Source organism: Strix uralensis, chromosome Z (assembly GCF_047716275.1).
Source record: "Strix uralensis isolate ZFMK-TIS-50842 chromosome Z, bStrUra1, whole genome shotgun sequence".
In the NCBI taxonomy this organism is placed as follows: domain Eukaryota; kingdom Metazoa; phylum Chordata; class Aves; order Strigiformes; family Strigidae; genus Strix; species Strix uralensis.
In genome coordinates this window covers 37,198,582-37,219,085 of record NC_134012.1, presented here as the reverse complement: position 1 = coordinate 37,219,085, position 20,504 = coordinate 37,198,582, and the positions used below count along the sequence as shown (strand labels likewise).

The window sequence follows — 20,504 nt, the reverse complement described above, 5'->3', positions numbered from 1 at the left end:
CAGTGTTTTACAAATGGAAAGATGATATTTCAAGAATCAAATGGATTTGTTCTCTGTGACTCCCTTGGTCACCATTGTAAGCACAAAAGCTGGTTAACATAAAAGACCATGTATAGAACACAATATAAGAAAAAGTGTCTTAAACTCATAAAATGCTGATTGTAGCCTCACAAATTCCCACATGAGAGAAACATGTTTACTGACTGGTTATCTTGATAGAGACTCCAGTTTGCCAAATTTCAAGTGAATATTGTGAAAATAATCATGTGTGCATTGTTTACTGAAGTTTTTACATGCTTGCAGAGTCATGTTGAAACCGAAGTGTCTAGATTCATAGCAATGAGAATTTTCTGTAGAACCAAAAACTAGTTTATGGATTATTTCCATACAGCTTAAGACTGCAAAGTGCATAATGATTTCCTGTGTACCTTGCCCTATGTTACTATTTTCTTTATGTGACTAATTTAATTGTATTAAAGGTTTATCCTAGGGAACCAGATTTTTGTAGATCCGGCAGTATGTGCTTTATCTGGAAACATGGATTTACATTAGAATGTCGTTAAAGCCAAAAACATGCCAACCTAGAATATAGCCACAGGAACTGGAGTTTGTCTATTAAATAATCAGAAAGTATTTATACTGAGGATCAGAAAGTATTCTTATTTATTTTAATGGAATTCACACCCAGTGTATTTCATTATGAGGGCCCAGCTTTGCTATGCAAGTCCAAGTCTTGTTTTCATATCCCTTCTGTCATGGTGACTTCACTTAACATAAGGACATAGTTTTTGTAAAGACTTCCCCTGATCCTTCCCTTTCTTGTACCTTTTACACTGAAGAAAGCCTAGTGGAGCTGCACAGTATTGAAACCAGTGGGTTATAATAGCCCTCTCCTTGATAAATGCAGATAGTTATGATCACACTTCTTAATGAAAGCAGATAACTGAAACAGTAGGAGCATCCATCTCAGATAAAGAGGTGTGACAGTCCCTGGAAAAGAGGTGTTCATGGTGGACTGGGTTTCCATGGGCATTGCATGATGTGCCTGCCAAAGAGAGAGGAGGAAAAAAGGCAGCGGGAAAGTCCAAGACATGATGAAATATGCACAGGTTCAGGGCTAAAATCATGAGAGGAAAAGATAGAGGTGGACTGAGCATTTGGGGAGCAACTGTTAGTTAAATGGAGCCTTACAGCTGGGGTTAATGGCATGGTCTCCTGCTTGTGTCTCCTGCAGTGCTTAGAGAAACCAGACTTTTACATTTTTTTGTAGTGAAATTGGATTACATAAAAGATGGATGGAGTTACCGTGAGTTTCTAATTGAAAGACCTTGCAGGTTGTGATTTTGGCTGGTATCCAAAATAACATATCTCAGCAAGTCTCTGAGAAATCTCATGATTTGCAATGAAGCTCACCTGGCACCTTGGAGGTAAAGAAATGCTTTTGTCCTAGGTTGTAAATCGGAAAGAGAAGTGGAAGGCGGATAAAAGCCTGATCTAGGGCCGCTAGCTTCTTAGGCTGCCACCCTCTCTTTTTCACCATGAACTCTCTCATGCTTTCTTGTAGCTATGGTCTCCTACTACACCCTTCCATGATTCACTCCTCCCTAACTCCAGAGTGTCTGTTTCCCCTAATGCTTTATTCTCTTTGATCACAGTGGAATTCTCCTTGGCACTGTAGGTTTACCTTAAATAATAGGAAGCTGTTCTTGGAGGACCAGGCTTTGCAGAGGAGAGCAGCACAACCACTGTTTCTGCATTATGTGTAGCAATGGCTTACCTGCAGGCATGTGGTTCATAGCTGCAGAGATAAATCTATAGTATGAAAGGCAGTGTGAAATAGCAGGCTGATGAAGGGTGAACACAAAAATTTTCTGTCTATCCTTTGCTATGCCATGTAGGACATAATTCCCCAAATGAGGTGTCCAAACAGAGAGTCAAAATGGAGGATGTCTCATTTAAGTTTTTGATGTTGTAACTCTGCATTTAGAAACATTCAGGTCTTTCCGCCTCAGTTTCATCTCTTGGCTCCAAAGGAGTTAAAAGTAATCTGGCATGTGCATGCTGCAGATTCTCCAGAACACATGCCTGGTGGTGTCCAGAATCCCAGCATACAGGGGTACTCTTGATTTCAAAGCCACAGATCTTCTCTTTCATCTTAATGAAAGCAGAACATTTTGGAAAAATAGTTAAAACGCAGGAGGAATCAGAGTAAGACAGAAGCTAATGTGATCCTTTTTTTTCTTCACCTAATGAGAAGAAAACAACTTGTTTTGCTTTATGGTTGTAGATGGAATTTGGAAATTCTGACTTGCTTTTACATCCACAGCTCTATCAGTCTTACTGGCAGTACAGTGCTGGTGTCTCATATGCAGGTTGTTCTGTAAAGTTTCTTTTCTGTTTATTCTTAACAGTTTTTCTCCCTACCTTTTCTTACAGCCTCGCCAGGTATGACAAACCCTTAGATGGCATTTGCATGTTTTAGGTGATCAGAAAGACCTAAGAGACAGTGGTGAGAATAGCTGAAAGTGGTTATCTGAAGGGTGAAGATGAAGGCAGATGACATTCAATATCAGTTGTAAAGACAGTCCTGAAAAACTGTTGAGTCAAACATGCAAAATTAAGCTATTTGCTTTTAGTAATACTTCATTTTGCCTCAGATTTAATGTCTAGTCTCACATTTTAAAACTGAGAAAGTGTAATATAATCCAGTTAGTGGATGAATAAAAAAATAAACCCACATATTTTCATTGGTTTTCCTTTTATGATGTTGAAGAATCAGTCTAACATCCTATTGGATGTAAAAAGTACAAGTGTTCTGTGTGCTTTGATTGCATTGACTGTCATACAATCTTGTATACCCATAGTCTCAGACCTTAGAGACATAAACAGTCCAAAAATAAAAAAAAATCTTTGATGTTTGCTAGATAACAAAATATTGCAGGAGGTACATTTTGATCTCATAGCTATTGCTCTCAGAAAAGTTCTACTTTGTAGCTTATTGCAATGAATATGTGTGTTGTGCTCAGTAGAAGATGCAAAACCCAAAGAGTACAGCTAACTGTTGAAGGGAAGGCAGTCATATCTGGTAACCTGCCCCTAAAGCAATCTACCCTCTTCCTCAGAACAAAGTTGTTTACAAATGGTGGTTCTATTCCTAGTTTACAGATGGGAAAATGGGGGAACGAAAGCCAACTGCTGACTTTTGCCTATTAGGCTGATGTAAAACTGACACTCAGAGTCTTGCCGCGTTAGAGCTGGCAGTGTACTCCCAGTGAATGAGGATTTTACATTTTGAAGCACAATGTTTGAAACATTTGCACCTTAAGTATCATCCTACCTGTTTGGGTGATGCTTTCCTTTCTCTGTGCTCCCTCTTTTTTAAAATGTGTGAGGTCGAACACTTTAAACGTTATTAGTTTCATGAAAAAAGTGGTCCTATAGAATAGATACAGCATGCCAAGGCTTTCCCTTTGTCTTATTTAAGGGCTAGCATTCTACAACCATTAACAATGCTCAGCTGGCTTTCTCAATATCATTCATTGTCTTATATGCCCCTCTCATATTTCATTACATTCTTGCAGTCACTATGCTGAGTGTTAGATCCAGTGTGAGTTTCTGCCACCTGACAACAAAGTTGGCAGAGACCCTGAAGACAAAAAGTCACCTGAAGGGGAGAGGCAGCTGTGAAACAAGACAGAGAAGTAAGCAGAGTGTGGGGGAAAAGGGACATGACTAGGGCAGTTGAGGATGCCCATATTCAGCATTTCCTCCCTACAGGCTGTGCAGGCTAGGTTCTTCTCTGCAGCTGGAGCTGCCCATGTTCTTCAGGATCTCCAGGATGCTGGAGGCAGAAAGGCAGTGAAACTGCAGCCTTTTTGCCCTTGTGATGAATCCTCTGCAATGTACAACAATTTACTGCAGTGTGATTTATTCTGTAGTTGCAAATTGGCATAGCATGAGCAAGCACTCAGATTTGTCAAACACTTTCTGGGAATTATTGTGACTACTTTTAAGGCAGACTCTAAATCCTGCATAATCTGTAGTAGATCTTTTGTGTATTTAGGTAAGCAGAAGTCCTAGAAAATGCTTTTTTGCTGGCTTCATACTAAGACATTCATGTTTGATTGAGTTCTAAGAAATGAAGAGCAGGCATCTCCTGTCAGTAGTCTCTATGGTGTAGTTGGAGTTCAGCTGAAAACCTTCCCAGCCCCCTGCCCAGAATTTGCAGCTTGTTTCACGGGTGATTTTAATTCAGACATTTTTTAAATTTTGAGATCTTAATATTGGAACTCTTACTAATGCTTTCCTATGTACTATTGTTGATGAAGAAGCAGCATATTAAACACTTTAAATCCAGGTATTTTAAAGCTAGCCACATAAATCTATACTGAGGTACTTAAACTGTCACTTGTAAACAAATGTTTTGTGTGCGTGAGTATCTAATGACTGCTGTAAGTACCTAGCTTTAGTTTTTGCATTTTGTTTTTTTTTATTAAAGATTCTTTTGTCCCCCTGAATGTTACACAGACACAGAGAGGTATGGTGCTATTGTATATAATTTAAAAAATAGCAAAAAGTTACTTCATTGACAAGTCTTGAAATGAGGATAAGAGGACAACTTAAAACTGCCTAATTACTTGTGACACTAAGGTGATTAAAAACTCATCAAGTCTTTAAGCTTGAGCTATTACACTGCCATCCTAAGCCAAAGATACCTGACTTTAAGCAAGTTCAGAGAAGGTAAGAGACATGGGGCAGACTCTGACTTTCTCACACATGTCAAATGACTAAATATATGATTGGTCCTACAGACTGACTGGAAGAGTCCTATTTCATGTAATGGTATGCATAAAAATCTGGAATTAAATCACTTGACCTAATATTAGCATGTGATTTAGCAGCTGATACCTTAAACCATCCATTTGTCACTGCTTGAATCAGCTAAGATGCAGAAGATCTCTTGTGAGCATTTATGAGGATTCACTATGTGTATGTACACTGGGTAATTGCATGACTGACATAAAAGAGGCAACTGATCCGAATGAACAAGCTGATGTATTTTGCCCAGGGCTACAACTTTCACACTAGGTACATGTAAACAAGCAGTTGTAAATGCTGCCAGATATCTCAAAATCTGATGGTCTAGCTCAATGTCTTTGAAAGTTCAAGCTTAATTGAACAAATTCTTCATTTTCATGAGTAAAGCGAGCTTACAACCTCAATTTAATTTTGGATATGTTTCTTGTGAATCATATTTATTTTCTTCAACAGTACAGAAGTCTGCTTCTTTAGGTAGAACTCCCTGTTTTAATTTTAGGAAAGAGAAAGGTGAAAGGAATGAAGAAGGCAGACAAAGTGAAAGGGAATTTTAGTATATTTTTCTACAGTGTGCTTACTAAAGCTTTTTTGTTCTCTGTTTTGGATGAGATCCAAGGTTCTGTACTCAGTGTTAGTTCATAGACCAGATTCAGGTAGTGATCTACTAAGCAGTAATATGTAAGTTAAAATCCTTACCATCAGTTTACTATAGCTTAAATACAGAAATATTCCCCTACAGCCACTTGCAGCCTTTCTACATAGTGAATCTAGAGAGTGGGCAATGAGATGCATCACCATCAGTTAGTAAGTATACTGGCCCCATTGCAGTACCTGGCAGAGCTTCTGTAGACTGTGGTGGTGATGGTCAACTTTTAGTTCCACAGATATCTAGAAGAATATTAGTTTAAGTATATTGAGACCACTAGGACTTGCACTTTTCAGCTCCCTGCCAACCATATAAAGCCTACCCATCAGTAGAGTAGGCAAGGGTTATAACATGGGATTGTTTTGGGATATTCACAGAAAGAAGGTCTAAGGGATTATAATTTGGTAAAATCCAAAGACATAAGTATTAAGATAACTAGATAAAACAATACCTTACTTAATTTTTTTGTTCCTTCACTAATCTCATTGAGTTTATTTCTGAAATCTGTCTAGCTGAATTTGTTGATTTGGATTGATACATTAACCTAACTTGTCATATAATTTCAAATAAATGCAGTTCTATTCCAAGTACATTGCTAGCACTCCTTGGGATACTGATTTTTAGAAATGATCTAGACGCTCTGAAGTCAACTAAATTGAGTTCAGTGGCTGCCTCTGAAATGCATCTCATTTTTCTGCAGTTCAGCCTAACAAAAAAAAATGCAGATCTTACGTATAAGTGTCTTGCAAAGATTAGAGAGCCCTGTGCACCAAGAAAACTGTCACCTGTAATTTACTTCAGGACTGACAAGCAGTGACTCACTGATAGGTATAAAATTGCAGAGTCCAGATGCCTCTTTTGAAAACAGGAGGGAGAGAGAGTAGCAGAAGTCCTTTACTATAAAACATCTTGATACAATTTAGCAAAACCCTATCTGGGCTCATGTTCTACAGTGATTAGTGACACCATTTTGCATTCAGCACCACACTGCCAGGCACCAAACATCATGAACTTTCATTATTCCCATAAAAGCTGATTAAAAAAAAAAAAAAATTAGTTATTATAGTTGAAAAAGATTTAGCAAGCAGGAAAGAGATGTGACCCCACACTGTAGAAGGGGTGTTGGAATCCAGTTACATTTTTACTTGCTGTTGACAGCCTGCATTTCTCATGTTAAGAGAAGAAGGTGTGCAGTCCAGTTCTCTAATTGTTTCAGGCTATTGAAACTGTAACGTGGAAGCTTCAACTAAAGCAGCAACTGCTAGAGCTGCAAGCAATCAGCTCTCTGATCTGGTTTTGGAATACACAATCAAATTATTCAAGTTATTAGCCATCTTTTATTAACAAGGATATTCTCTATCAAATACATAGAGCTTTTTAGAGATTCTGCTCCTCATTTGACTGTCATGATGCCCTTTGTTTTAAAGGAAAGCATGGGGATATTCGCCATGAAGTTAGTGAGGCATCATCTCTTGCATGAATTACTTCAGGAGCCTGTTTCTCAAGAGCACACATTCCCCAAGAAGTCAAGGAAGATTTCAGGCTTAATCACTGATGGACTTATGTCACCAAGAAAAAGAGCTGTGTGAAAAGGGTATTATAGACAGTTTCTTCATCACAAGTAGACTTTTTTTTGATTCTTCCTGAAATAAAATGTTTTAAGACTTAGCAAAGATGGAGTGAATACATGATCACTGTCATGGTTTGAGCTCAGAGAGCACCCAAGCATCATGCAGCTGCTCACTTCCCCCTTCCCACCCAGTGCTGAGAAGGGGAAAAAAACCAAGAGGCTCAGGAATGGAGATAAGGACAGGAAGGGATGATCTATCCATTAAGTCATGGTCAAAACACAAACTCATTAGGGGAAGAAAAAAAGAACATAAATTTAATACAAGACACTAACAACAACAACACTTAACAGAGTAGGACTGTGAGAAGCTTTACCACATCTTGAAAACACCTTCCCCCAACCCCTTCCTCACCTTTGCTCCCAGTATCTCTACCTCCTCCTCCCCAGAGGTGGAGAGGTCAGGGAATGGGAAGTGCGGTCAGTCCTGCCACTTCTTCCATGTCAAGGTGGGTAATTTCTGGTATTATTCCACTGTTCCAGCACAGTCCCCCTCTCACAGGAGACAGTGCTCCACAAACCAACTCTGACATGAGTCACTCCCATGGGTGTGTGGGTCACCCCTGCGTGTTGCAATCTTCTCAGCACCAAACTACAAGAGCAGGGGCTTCTTCCTACAGGGTCCCGGCCTCCTTCAGGCACAGTCACCTGGGTTGGTGTGGGGCCCCCCACATGCCGCAAATCGGCATCTGCTCCACCAGTGACCTCCATGGATGGCAGGGAGACAGCCTGCTCTCTCACCATATGCTGCAGGGAGTCTCTGTTCTGGTGCACCTCACCCCTTTCCTCCTCCGTTCTTCCACAGACCTCAGTGTTTGCCGAGGTGTTCTCTCCTCAACGTCTCCTCACAACTCCAACTCGTCCTCCCAGGTTCCCCTTCTTAAATATGTTATCACAGAGGTGCAGCCACCATCGCTAATTGGCCTGGCCTCGGCCAGAGATGGGTCCAACTTGGAGCCAGGGGAGCTTTGAGAAGCTTCTCACAGGTGGGCACCACTGTAACCCCCTCCCCTGCTACCAAAAATGCTGGCCATTCACTCAAACCCAGGACAATAACCAATACAGGCAGGAGGAAGGACAAACTCTTACATACTGCCATGGCATGCAGGAGAATGAACAAATATTTTGGTGAATTGTCTAAAAAAATCAGTGAACTGTCTCATGATTAGTCTTTTTATAATTCTGATAAAAACATAAAAATAAGAAGTTGTGCCCCAGATACTTTTGAGTAAGAGAGTATACTAGAATGCATTACTTTAATTTTGCAAAACTAATACATTCATGGTTTCAAACAAATTATAACATGTAATTGCAAAGGATAATATTTTTACTAGTAATTCCTTCAGAAATATATGTAATGCACAGATGACATGGAATTCTGTATCTTTCTGATCCTAAGGGAACTAACATGCAAGAGCAGCCATGATTTAAGAGCAAATTTATCTTTACAGAAAATGTGTCTTTTCTTTAAAGAAATCACTATTGAGTATGTCCACATATATAGTATTCACTCCCAGTGCAAAGAAACACAACTATTTTAACCTTGGACCGGTTTTTAAGTGTTGTCTTAAATTAACAGGGTGTATAAAATGTCTGAATACTAAATATTTATACAAGGGAAAAATAATGCTTTGCAGTGTGCGATACCCAAATTACATAGCAATGAACATGTAAATGCAAAACTCAAGGTAAACAATAGGAAAATAGTTTAATTTGCCATCTTAAGGGGACAAAATTATCAATTACATGTAGTAAACAGCAACACCACAATTAATTTTTCACTGCCATAGTTTAAAACTATTTTAAAGTATTATTATTGTTAATCCAGGAGATAATCCAGGAATTATAAGTATTTAGTCTCACCAAAATGTCAAACCATTGTTTACATTCCTGTTTTTAAAACTGTGGAGGCACGTCTGCCTTAAAATTCTATCTATATTCCAGTCTTGAACATTTCTTCTAGGATGTAACTTGACTGGCAAGTTAATCTCAGAAACAATTACATTAGTAATCATGTGTGGAAAAAACTATTTAAAAAATCTGTTTCATGGTGTTATATCCCATTCCATACTAATGAAGAATTAAATTACTTCAAATGTGTTTTTCATTTTTATTTCCTTAACATATATGCAAAATGTATTTCATTATTCTTTCTCTTTATAACATAATTATCTTTTACAAATTAAATTACATGGGACAAATTGTCATCTAGTTGTTTTTATACATTTGTGCACCTTCATCCCATTCCCTTTTAAGTAAATAACAGTGTTTTCTTCAACATGAATTTTTTTTTTTTTAGGAATGCCCTTATATTAAGCCTAGAGCATGCTTAGTATTTTTGAGGCATGCTGAATACCCTCAACTCCTCTTGGCTGTCAGAAAAGTGACATTCTTCAGCCCTTTGCCAGGTAGAAATGACAAATTACTCAGATTTATCAATATATATTCTCATGTCTTTCAATATTAAAATTAAGAAACAAATTTCCTATCTTTAAAAGTTCAAACTCCCAAATAATAACTTTTTAAACTTTTATTAAAGTTCTAGTTCTGAACACTCATCCACATCTCACAAACTTCTGTAACTATACCCACTGATCTTTAAGACTTGACTGTCCTAAATCGCTTCTTTGGAGACAAGAAGAACTTTTCCTGGCTTGTCCTTTTTGCTTTCTTGCAAATTTAGCTGCAAGATAAATTTTCCCTCCCATGAAGGTCCCTCAAACTATGCGAAAACAAATCATGGATTTGCAAGTGTGTGTGTGTATTTGTATCTTAAACAGCATGTGCATGCACACTATACATAGATATGTATATACACACAGGATGCAAAAGTTTTCTAAGATGCATCCACTGTTTAAATGACATTTTAGAACACAGATTTTGTAATTTATTTTTCTTTTCTTTCTACTCCATTAAAAATTCTTTCCATGATGGTTGTCTTCAATAGAGGTGTAAAACCTATTTTTGCTAACCATTTCTTGCAGGAGTGCAGTCTTAATTTCAGAGGTGACAGGTAGTTCCTTTAAAAGAACAAAGATCTTCTCTTTGCCTCATTATCTCTTCTTCAAGTTAATATTCACAGCTAGGTGGTGTGTGTAAATTTTTGACAAAGAGTTCAGTTCTGGTTATTCTTTTACTTCCTCAGGATAAGCAGAATGACTAGAAAAAGGAAAAACTTTCAAACTGTAATAGAAACATATTCCATGACAAAAGTTCTGGCTTCCTGTTTAACACAAGTGTTAATTCTGTTAAAGAATTAATACTTTAATTCAGGACTCAGGACTACAAATCAGATACAAAATTTTGCATTTGCTTGTTTTCAGTGCAAATTCTGTTCTTCCTCAGAAGTGTCTCCTGGTGATGTGCTCTGCTGTAGTTGTTCTAGGTATAGGACATAAGAATCATGAATCATCTCCAGGATACATCACTTGCTTGAAAGTATTAATTGCCTTTAAAATCCATCCACTGTCTCATTTTCCTTCATGGCAGAGCAGTATGTGCCAAGTTGCCTGCCCTTAACCAGAGCTGCCAGTTTGGGATAAATGCCCATTTGCGGGGAGTGGTTAAACTGCAACACCTTTTTTCATTTTCTTGCCTAGTCCGTTCCTGCAAAATAGCAAAGTAATGTTACTCCTTTTTAGGCTTTCCATTGAAACAGTCGGTCCATCCTAGCTTTCTTACCACTTTTCCTTTTTCAGTCCTCGCTCTCTCAAACTGTTTGATGTACAGGGAGTTTCCCTCCCAGCAGAATTGTATGAAGTGAGCATCATGATCTGCAGCCTCCCTGCTGTGTGCCAAGCACAGAAATGACAACAGTTCCTGTCCAAGAAACTGACGAGAATAGAAGACTCCTACAACATTGCAGTGTGAATTTACTCTGATTTACTTGATCACTAGGATGCTTTAATTCAAGTGGTTAACAAAAACCTATCACAACAGCATTCATAGAATCAGACATCTGTGGTGTTTCACTGCCTTTCCATTCTATGCATGCTCCATCTGATACTTCTTTTTGTTCTTTTTCCCATTCATGCAGTCACCTAATTCTGGCGACAAGGATGACCAAACACTGACGGTAGGCAGCAATTAGTATGTGTCTGAGCATTTATTTCTCAGGAGGATGGTGAGACAAATCTTACTTTGATTTGGCAGACATCAGCATTTTTCTAAATTACTAGGATTTCTTTCCCCTCCTATGCTGCTAGTAGAATTTAAATAATTTCTTTCCAAAGATAAAGCAGTGAATTAATTTTTGTGTTCAGTTTCTGTCATTTTTCATTTAGTATTTATATGACACCAAAGATTAATCCTTGTACCATGTATTATTGCAAAATACTATTTTCTTCAAGGTTGCTTTTTCCCTATAATTGGATTTCAGGGTCTTATTAGTCAGCAGCCTGTTGGGTCTGATTATCCTTTTTATTGAAACAAGCAGACAGCTATCCACAAAGCAGTCTTACTCTATGGGATACATTAAATGCATTGATTATTGTACTAGACAATGGCATGGGAAAAAGAATCTGAGAATATGTTTTAAATTTCTTTAAAAGCAGGTAAAAGATGCTTGTATCTTAGCTCCATTGCTCTAGGTGTCTGCACTGCCTTTCCACACTCACAGTCTGTTTTTGCAACCAGTACTTAATGGATTGAACCAAAGCGAGATGTATGTTTCACTCTGACTGACCTTTAGGATTTTGCCATTGAAAAAGGGTACTCTCTGCCCTTTTTCTCTATAATTTTGATATTATGCATATTTTCAATGTACCAAAACAATAAAAATTAGAACTCACTTCAGGGATTCAACCACAAGGTTCTAAAAAGAAATAAATTATGAATTTTTCATGATGCAAGTATAACGTTTTTATTTTCTTAACACTTTAAGAGTTTTCACAGGGTATTCTTTTTCCCTGCTTTTTCCTGTGAGAGTAATGACTAATCTGATGATCCATCCCCTCCAGAGAAATTGTCTATGCATATGGCAATGATTAATACAGTGTATAGTTTAATATAATCTCCTATAGGTGATTGTTGAAAATATTTCACTGTAGTGAGATGTGAGATTAATTCATAATGTTTCAGACCTGTTTCCACAGAAAAAACAAAAAACCCTAAATTCTTTCCCTTATTTTTCCACCTAGACAAAGCCACGTCTCCAGCGGGGAGGAAGCTCTGCATCTCTCCACAACAGTCTAATGAGGAACAGCATCTTCCAGCTCATGATTCACACACTTGACCCACTTGCTGAAGGTATTCCCATTAATTTTTTTTTGTTTTCTGCTGCAAAATCAAACAAATACTTCCCTTCTCCCTGTGAAACTGTTTTTCGAATTTCTGTTGCTTTCACCAGTCTTTTCTGAATGTGTCTGAATTTTCTGAAAGAGTTTTGCACTCTTATGGCATGGTATACATACTCCCACCAAGACTTGCAACTTAGGAAATGTGTTCATTGCAGTGCTAACTAAAACTGATCACTTGGTTGATGCATATCATAACTACTGTTTTGCTTCATCTCTGGCTTCAGTAACAATTTAAAAGTTAAAAAAACTCTATTCTCTTGTACTTTTGTAGAGGGTTTTTTGTTTTCTTTCTTAGTTTTGATTTTAGTATATCAGGAAAAAAAAAAGCCAGAATGGTGGGTAATTTGTCATATGAAATACAGAAAAGAATGATACTCTGCTGGTTTGACTTCATGTGGTTTAATGCTGACATTAGAAAAAATGCAACAATATCCCTCTGTGTTACATGCATGTTAACAGTTTGCTTGCTTTATCCCAGTGTGGTGTAGGTTTGTTTTTTTCCTTTGAGAAGTTAGCAGGAAGACCATGATTGTTTTGCAACTGTGGGGTGATTGAGTCTCAGCTTCTGGTAGACTTCCAAAAAAATTCAAGGCCAGGTGTTTATCTGGTGAATCTCTCTCTGTAGGACTTTTCTTGCTGTAATAATAAATGTCTTGAGAAATAGCACTTGTGAAGGAATTGTGAGACTAAAAAGAGACTTAAAATATTACTGACAGTGAGATCTTCCAAACTTCAGCAATAAAAAAGTATACGTAGCACTTCCTTGCATTTAAGTTCCTTTATGTTTCTCATTGCAACATTGTGTACAGCTTTTTTAATTGCTTTGTATCTCTTGGACAAGGCAAATCTACTTTTCCATTTCCCTCTTCAAAAGCTGAAGCTGACACTCATTTTGTCAACACAAGGGCAATTTTAGCCCTTGCAATCTCCATGCCATTGTTTCTACGCTGATCGTGACTCACATCGCCTCTCTGGTTAATGCTGCAATATTCACTGCCAAAGTCTGTTGCCTTTTAGAGTGGAGTCATCGACAGACTGTACCCAATCTATTCCCATTCAATGCCAGAAAAGAACATAAGAAATTAATTGCAGTTATTTGTTTGGCTTCCTCAGCAGGTGAGCGGGATTTCTAAGTGCTGCACCCAGTAAGTCTCATCTTTACCCACCTGGTAGTCAAGACTTTCACTGTGCTGGAATAAAAGACTTCCAATCTCAATTTTTCACTTTTTAATGAAAAATTATAATTTTTCGTTACATTCCTTGCACTCCTCTTTTCCCTTAAAGTAAAGCTCATGGACTATGGATGCATCTGTGATGTCTCAAACAGTGCTAACACAAACAAAAATAACAATCATCTGAAGCAGTAAATAGATTTAATCAAATAGTTTTTAAAAATAAGAGAGAACAGAAGCAGGTTGGGAAGAGTTCATTAGCAGGAACAGAACCTTTATGACAGATTGAAGACCATGAGAAAGCTAGAAATGTTGACTGGAGTTCAATTTCAATTTAACAAAGATTCAGAAATAAGATCAGCTCTCAGGTATTTTTCCATTGCTCAAGCTTATTTCACTTGTTTCCTAGACCTAGATTGTTCAGCATTCAGACTTTTTCTCACTACTTTTCCCCTGTAGCAAGCTTGCACCATGTAGTGTGATCCAGAGGCTTCCCCCTTCATGACAGTGCAGGAAAAAAGGGTTTTGAAATCTGAAATCCACCTTGGGAGATGTAGAAGCCCAGCACTTTTGAAAATTAGGTATTATAATTAAGTTTATCAGGTCACTCAGTGCTGTTCTTCATTATGTCAGTAAAACACCTGAGATCAATGTGGATTGATAGAGATGGTTCTGATGCATAAATCTTATTTAAATTACTCCAGTAAAATTTTTTCAGGGTTTTTTTGCTCATAATACTTTACTGTTTGTTTTTTTTCCCTCTCCAAACTCTTATATTTGTCCTGGAATTAATAGTCTTCAAAAAATGGAGTACAAAGATCTTGTGGCCTTTAAATAAGTGCAAGGTAGTAACCACCTGTATGTTTCATTAAAATGACACACTTAATTAAAATATACAAAAGGAAGGAAAAACCTACCTACATTCACGGTAAATATTGAATTCTAATACACAGCTTCCATGAAGAAATGGCCAAGAAGACACTGAAAAATAGCCTGTGTTTTTGAAGATATCTAAGTTGGTGTTAATATCAAAGGAACTAATATTTCAAATTTGCACTGACTTCACAAAATTCAAGTTTTAATTAATGAGAGCATGAAAGTGCCAATATAGGAGTGCAATCAATAAATATTTTTGCATGTGGAACTCTGGTTTTAGTTTTTTACAAATACATCCAGATGTGTAGGAGAAATGTGAAAAAAAATCCACCCACTTGTCTGTCACACATTATGGTCATTAACCTTTTCTGAGGCATCACCTCATTTGTAGGCAGACTTGGCTTTCAAGATCTTTTGCACTGCAGGCAGTTTGAAAGGCAGGCACAGGGAGTATTGGATATCTCCAGTGAACACTCATATTGTTTCTTGAGATTCTGAAATTTTAAGTGTCTACATTCATTATTCGGTATTCAGATAATTCTGCAAACCTCCATAAAAGAAAACATATTTTAATTTGCTGGAACTACAGTGACTAGCCAAGGTAGGTAATACTAGTTAACAAATTTAGATGGCATCGTACTTGAATCTTGCATTCAGTTCAAAAATATGTGTGATAACAGATAGGAGTAACTGCTGTATACAGTACTGGTTATCTGTTTGTCTCTGTATGAATTTTACCTACCAAACTCTCACCATGTTCTTGTGTTTTAATCTTCCTGTGTGAAATGAACATCCAACAATCAACTGGTGCATCATGTTTACTTTAACAGACTGTTATGTTGCTAGCTAAGTAATTTTTCAAGTGATAGCATTTCATTGTTAATAACTGAAAACAGGGGTAGTAATTATCAGAAGCGTCTGAGAAGTGCAGTCCTTTTCCCTATAAACCCATCATTTGGGAGGATGTAGGGTTACCTGGTGCTTTCTCTGGCCCTCATGTCTTTCTCCACTTCACAAGTCCTTTCCTACTACAAAAAAACCCAGACATCGTGAAGAAATAAATGAGTGATTCATGTTAGTTTTGAGTTTTGTGCAAGCAAAGGAAATTAGCTCTGTTGCACTCATGTAGTGAAAGTTGACGGACCAGGTGTACCTGAGGTCAAATCATTTAATGTAAGTACAGATCAGACTCAAAGGAATAGCAGAAAGACACTCTGAACATTTTTCTGTCCCATTTTAGTCAGTTTAGATCCCCTCAGTATTTCTGCTAGTTGATGACTTAAGATCAGTAGGTCAAAAACATTGCATCATTAGCTGTATTTGTTGGATTTGCAGCAAGAGGAGTATATGAGAACATTACAAAGTGCCATTCTCAAAGGAAAAAAGTGCGAAAGGTGTAAATCAAAGCTGACACATACACAGGTACTCTGGCACCCCCTGCACTTAGGCATGCTTCTGTCCTCCTTCCCCTCTCATTTCTTCTTTCCCCATTTTGCTACTGTTTATTTCCTTTGCCTTTCCTCATATTGTATCCCACTCATCTGCACCCACCTTCTTTCAGCCTCTTCCCATAGGATGTAGCTGACCTATTAAAAGTCAGCTTGACCTACCCAGTGTTATTGTTACACTAACATACAATGTATTTACAGAAAACCAGCTCATCATATTTACTCATGAATAATTCATTTGCGAAGTCAGAGACAACCTCTACTTTGAGAGCCTCTTAAAAATGCACTTGACTTTAAGTAGGAAAACATTAAATAAGAGAGAAATTACCTTAAGTTTTTACTTTCCACAAAATGTAGATAAAGAGTGATCCTGATATATGACCACATACTTGTGAACCTGTCCTTCCTTTTCTCTTTCCACTCAACTGTCATTTTGCCTTGGCTTGTGCCTGCCTTGTGAAGGCCAGCTTGCAAACTGTCTGGAATCAGTGGGCTTGCAAAGTGTTCAGCCCACTTCTGACAGATCGGTAACATCTGAGATCAGTGGGAGTTGCTGGATATTTGACACTTTGCATTCAGGCAGGTGAGTGGCCATGCTGTGGATTTAACAGTCTTAAGACAAGGAACAGTCTAAGACAAGGAGGGCTTCTCTCAAAATCTTGGTCTCAGCATAAAGCTTCTAAGAAGGTAAGAGTTCAGCTACTGTAACAGATGAATGCGTACGGTATTCCTTAATGGGACATGAACTTTACATTACAGTTGAAAACTCATCATTCTTTAAAGATATAAATATTTGTATGACATTAGATTTTTGTTTGTTTTTATCTAATTACAGAAATAATGACCTTGGTACAGACCATTTCCTGAGGATTAAGATTAATGACTGCCTGTGCATCAGGCTATCATCAACTCCCAGCCAGTCATTAATCCCCAGGAAATCCTGTGCCATATTTACTTCTGCTTAAGTGCTGGTCTGGCAATCCTTTCTTTATTCACCAACTAGTGAGCTGGACTGTTCATAACAGCATTACCCATATGAATAAGGATGGCATCATCAGACCTGCTGTGTTGGTCAGGCACCAATCCAAAATCCAAGCAACTCAAATATAAATCATGGCAATCATTGATCATCTGTGGCTTTTTTCTTCTGAGTCCTGTACCTCAGATACCTTTGTTCTTGTTTTGAAACATATTCCTGGGTTATGAAAGTGTAGGATTTACAAAGATGTCTTTGCATTTTTTTAATAGAATAGGGCTGTTGTTTTGCAGTGGGAGCAGGGGAAGGAAAAGCATGGGAAGTATTTTGTATGAAAGTGTCTGCCATGAATAGTAAGCCTACCTTCTCACTACAAGTTGTAGGTTACTTTAAAGAGTGATTCCTTCAGAATTTGTGGAGGGAGGTTTTCCTCTCTGGAGGCTCCTATGGGTGCTCAGCTGAAAAGGGAAGATACTGGTGGTGAAGTGAGGGTTCAGAGCACCAGTGCAACCTGAGGCTACCTTGCTTTTCTAGCACAGCTTTAGCAGGGTACAGGAAGAATGAGATCTTTTCCTTGTCATGCCACCCTTTTCTGTCTGCTGATAAGGTGCTACAGGCCAACAAAACATCTTCTGCAAGGGAGGATTTAGCTAGATGCTGACTCCCTTGCTCCCTTGTGACAAGGATATAACTCATATGCAAATGCAATCCTCTGCATGAAAATGAGTGTGATATAAATCTGTCGTGGCTCAGTCCCATCAGAAGTAGGTATCTTTGGCACTCCTCTCCTATTCCCATCTCTAGTCCTACTTCCAAAGAGTGGAAAACTACAGGATGTACTTCTGCAGAAAAGTTGTTGTTTATCTTATATGCTTTATTTTTTTATAAACATAAATGCACTGCATGTTATTGGTGAGAGAAGTAACCTTCTGTTGATAAAGCTGAGCTGACAATTCTATCACTTCCTTCAGTGAATGCAGAAAAATATGGTACTGTCACTGTCTGCTCTGACAAAGAAAAACCAGAAACCTGCATTCATAATAAAGATGTGATCCTCAAAATTTTTGACATAGTAGTGAATTATTTGTAATTGCTCACTAGATCCTGTTGTGTTCCTATATACTGATCTTGAGAATTTCCCAGCTTTTCCATTAACCTCAAACTGTTTTGCTTAATTTGCTGCTTCTACCTGTGTTCTTTTCTGAGATGTCATGAAAAATGTCAGCCTACCCTGAAGATAGCTGAAAAAGGTTGGGTAACCTTCACCTGCCTGGTCACTCAGCAGGCTTCCAGCTTTGGTCTCATTTTGCAAAACCATTGTGCTCTTGTTTTTCCCTTGGCCTAGATAAGCTGCACCATCATGTCTGTGCTCCCTCCCATTGGGAACCATTTTTGGCTTAAGCTGTTTATTTGTTATATCCTCAGAGAAGTAAGGCCAAGAAGCTCAGCCTACACCAACTCATGGATAATGCTCAACTCCTGCATTGCTAAAGTAACATGAGCACTTCTACCTTCCTCAGTTCCAGCATGTTGATGGTGCAGTGCATTTCCTAGCACCATGCCAAAGATAAATAATTCTTCAGTGGCTTATAAGCACAACAACATTTTATCTAACATGAGGAAATATGCAAATCTAGACTAAAAAAAAAAAATAGATACTTGTGGGCTTGCAAAGGAGCTCAGCATCCTTCTTGCACACTTGTTCTTACCCAGCTTGTAACAGTTCTTGCTTCCTCTTCTGACCCACCAGGAAAAAAGCAGCCCTCTGAGCAAGGCACTCAGAGTATTTTGGCTTTCTCCTCTGCTGAAGGCTGAAATGTTTGCAAGGGACTTCTGCCAGAGAAGATGGGGGCTCCCTGCCAGGCTCATATAGAAATTGATTGCTCTTAGTTATAGTCTAGTGTCTTCCCTTTATTTCCATCCCATAGTATCTCAGTCTGATATGAAGATAGGAAATCAATAAAAAGAGCAATTAGACTTACCTTCAGAATGGAGTGCCATGTCTTACAAAGGCAGATACTCATACCCTCTTTACGCAGCTAGCTTTCACAGAGTTTTAAAATATTTTTTCCTGTAGGTTGGAAGGGACATCTTGAATTACAGAATTCAGCTAATTTGTGCCCATTGACTCTCCCCCTGTCAGTGGGCACTTCTGAGAGTCTCATTCCCTCTTCTTCTTTCTGATGGGAGGCATCAGGTGGATAAGATCACCCTGAGCCTTCTGTCCTCACAGGATGAACAGTCCCAGCTCTCTCAGCCTCTCCTCATATGAGAGATGCTCCAGTCCCTTCATGATCTTTATGACCCAGTGCTGAACTTGCTCCATTATGTCCATGACTCTCCTGTACTGGTGATCCAGGACTGGACTCAGCACCCAGATATGTCTCACCAGCACTGGGAGAGTATCACCTCCCTCGACGTGCTGGCAGTGCTTTGCCTAATGGAGCCAAGGATGCTATTGGCTGCCTTTGCTGCAAGGGCACATTGCTTGCAGTGGTGCAGTTGTCTGCACAGTCATTAGCAGGAAGAAAGCTTTTTCCTGGGGATGATTTTATACAGCTAAATGAGATTAGTGAAGAGATGAGACACATCACTCTCCAGTGAGGCCTCCTTTCCCCTTGCTTTTCCTTTCAGCTGTGGTAGAGACCACAGAAATTGCATTCCTAATTTAGGTACCTGAGGTTTCATGGTTAATGTAGATGAGATGAGTATTTTTACAGATATCTCCAACATCAAACTGAATTCAAAAACTGTAGGTAGAATTCCCCATGCTGCCAGAGTGAGCAACAGCATAGTTAGAGTAGAAACTGTGACTTATGTGCAGCTAAGGGCAGATCTGTTTAAATAGGCAGAGATGGTTAATATCTGTCAGAAAAATAATGAAGTGTATTTTATTATGAAGTTTTGGTTCAGCTGATTTATATAAATGTCAATCACAAATGTATATCCACAACCAAAGAAGTAGACTTTTTATTTAGCACACATGCAGGAATCACTTCATTTTTTTCATATTTTGGGGACGTTGGTCTTGGTTTTTCTAAAGACGGTGGCTTTACTTCCATGACTGTAGGGTGAGAGGGCTTGCAACTTTTATCCAATCCACAGAATGTGTCTATAGTTAGTGATATGTATCAAAAATTGATTTTGTTATACACAACTTGGGGTGCAAAGAAACCCTTACCAATTTCTCTCAGAATTGACAGTTCAATGGCAAAATGTAGCTCTTTGTTGTGATGATCTCAAACTCTGCAGCAATAAATGTCAGATCTGCTTAAGTTCAGATGGTCCCAAAATACAGAGAGAAGACAGCACTCATTGCTAGTTTCATAGATAGAATTTCTAGCTACTTAAAAATTGAAGAACAGGTCTGCCTTTAAGATCAATATCGCTCTTTGTAGGTAGCAAATTTTAAATAATGGAAGTTTTCTGATGCCTTTCTTAAATTTATTTTTGAAAATCTGAAATTTAATCCTTGTGTTTGTTTTGTGGTAAATGTCAGTTTTCGCAACAATTTATTTCTACATGTCATTTCTTTTAACTACTCAAGCTACTCACTGCAGGCAAAATTCTTCTCTCTCATCTCCACGGTATTTTCTAGTGATGCCCTGTTCTTCAGACAGCATATTCTTCTTGGGATTCCCTAC

At 38.2% G+C, this 20,504-nt stretch overlaps 1 protein-coding gene across 4 annotated transcripts in view; it reads left to right on the top strand.

The window, feature by feature from the left end:
• The window catches only part of SLC24A2 (solute carrier family 24 member 2), a 120,442-nt gene that overhangs the window by 50,002 nt on the left and 49,936 nt on the right, over nt 1-20,504 (top strand). For 2 of the 4 annotated variants that reach the window (XM_074856190.1, XM_074856188.1), the window contains exons 3-4: nt 11,128-11,166; nt 12,230-12,338. In XM_074856190.1, coding sequence (XP_074712291.1) covers nt 11,128-11,166; nt 12,230-12,338 — 148 coding nt within the window. The remainder of the gene's footprint in view (nt 1-11,127; nt 11,167-12,229; nt 12,339-20,504) is intronic. The other 2 variants (XM_074856191.1, XM_074856189.1) reach the window with 1 other exon arrangement.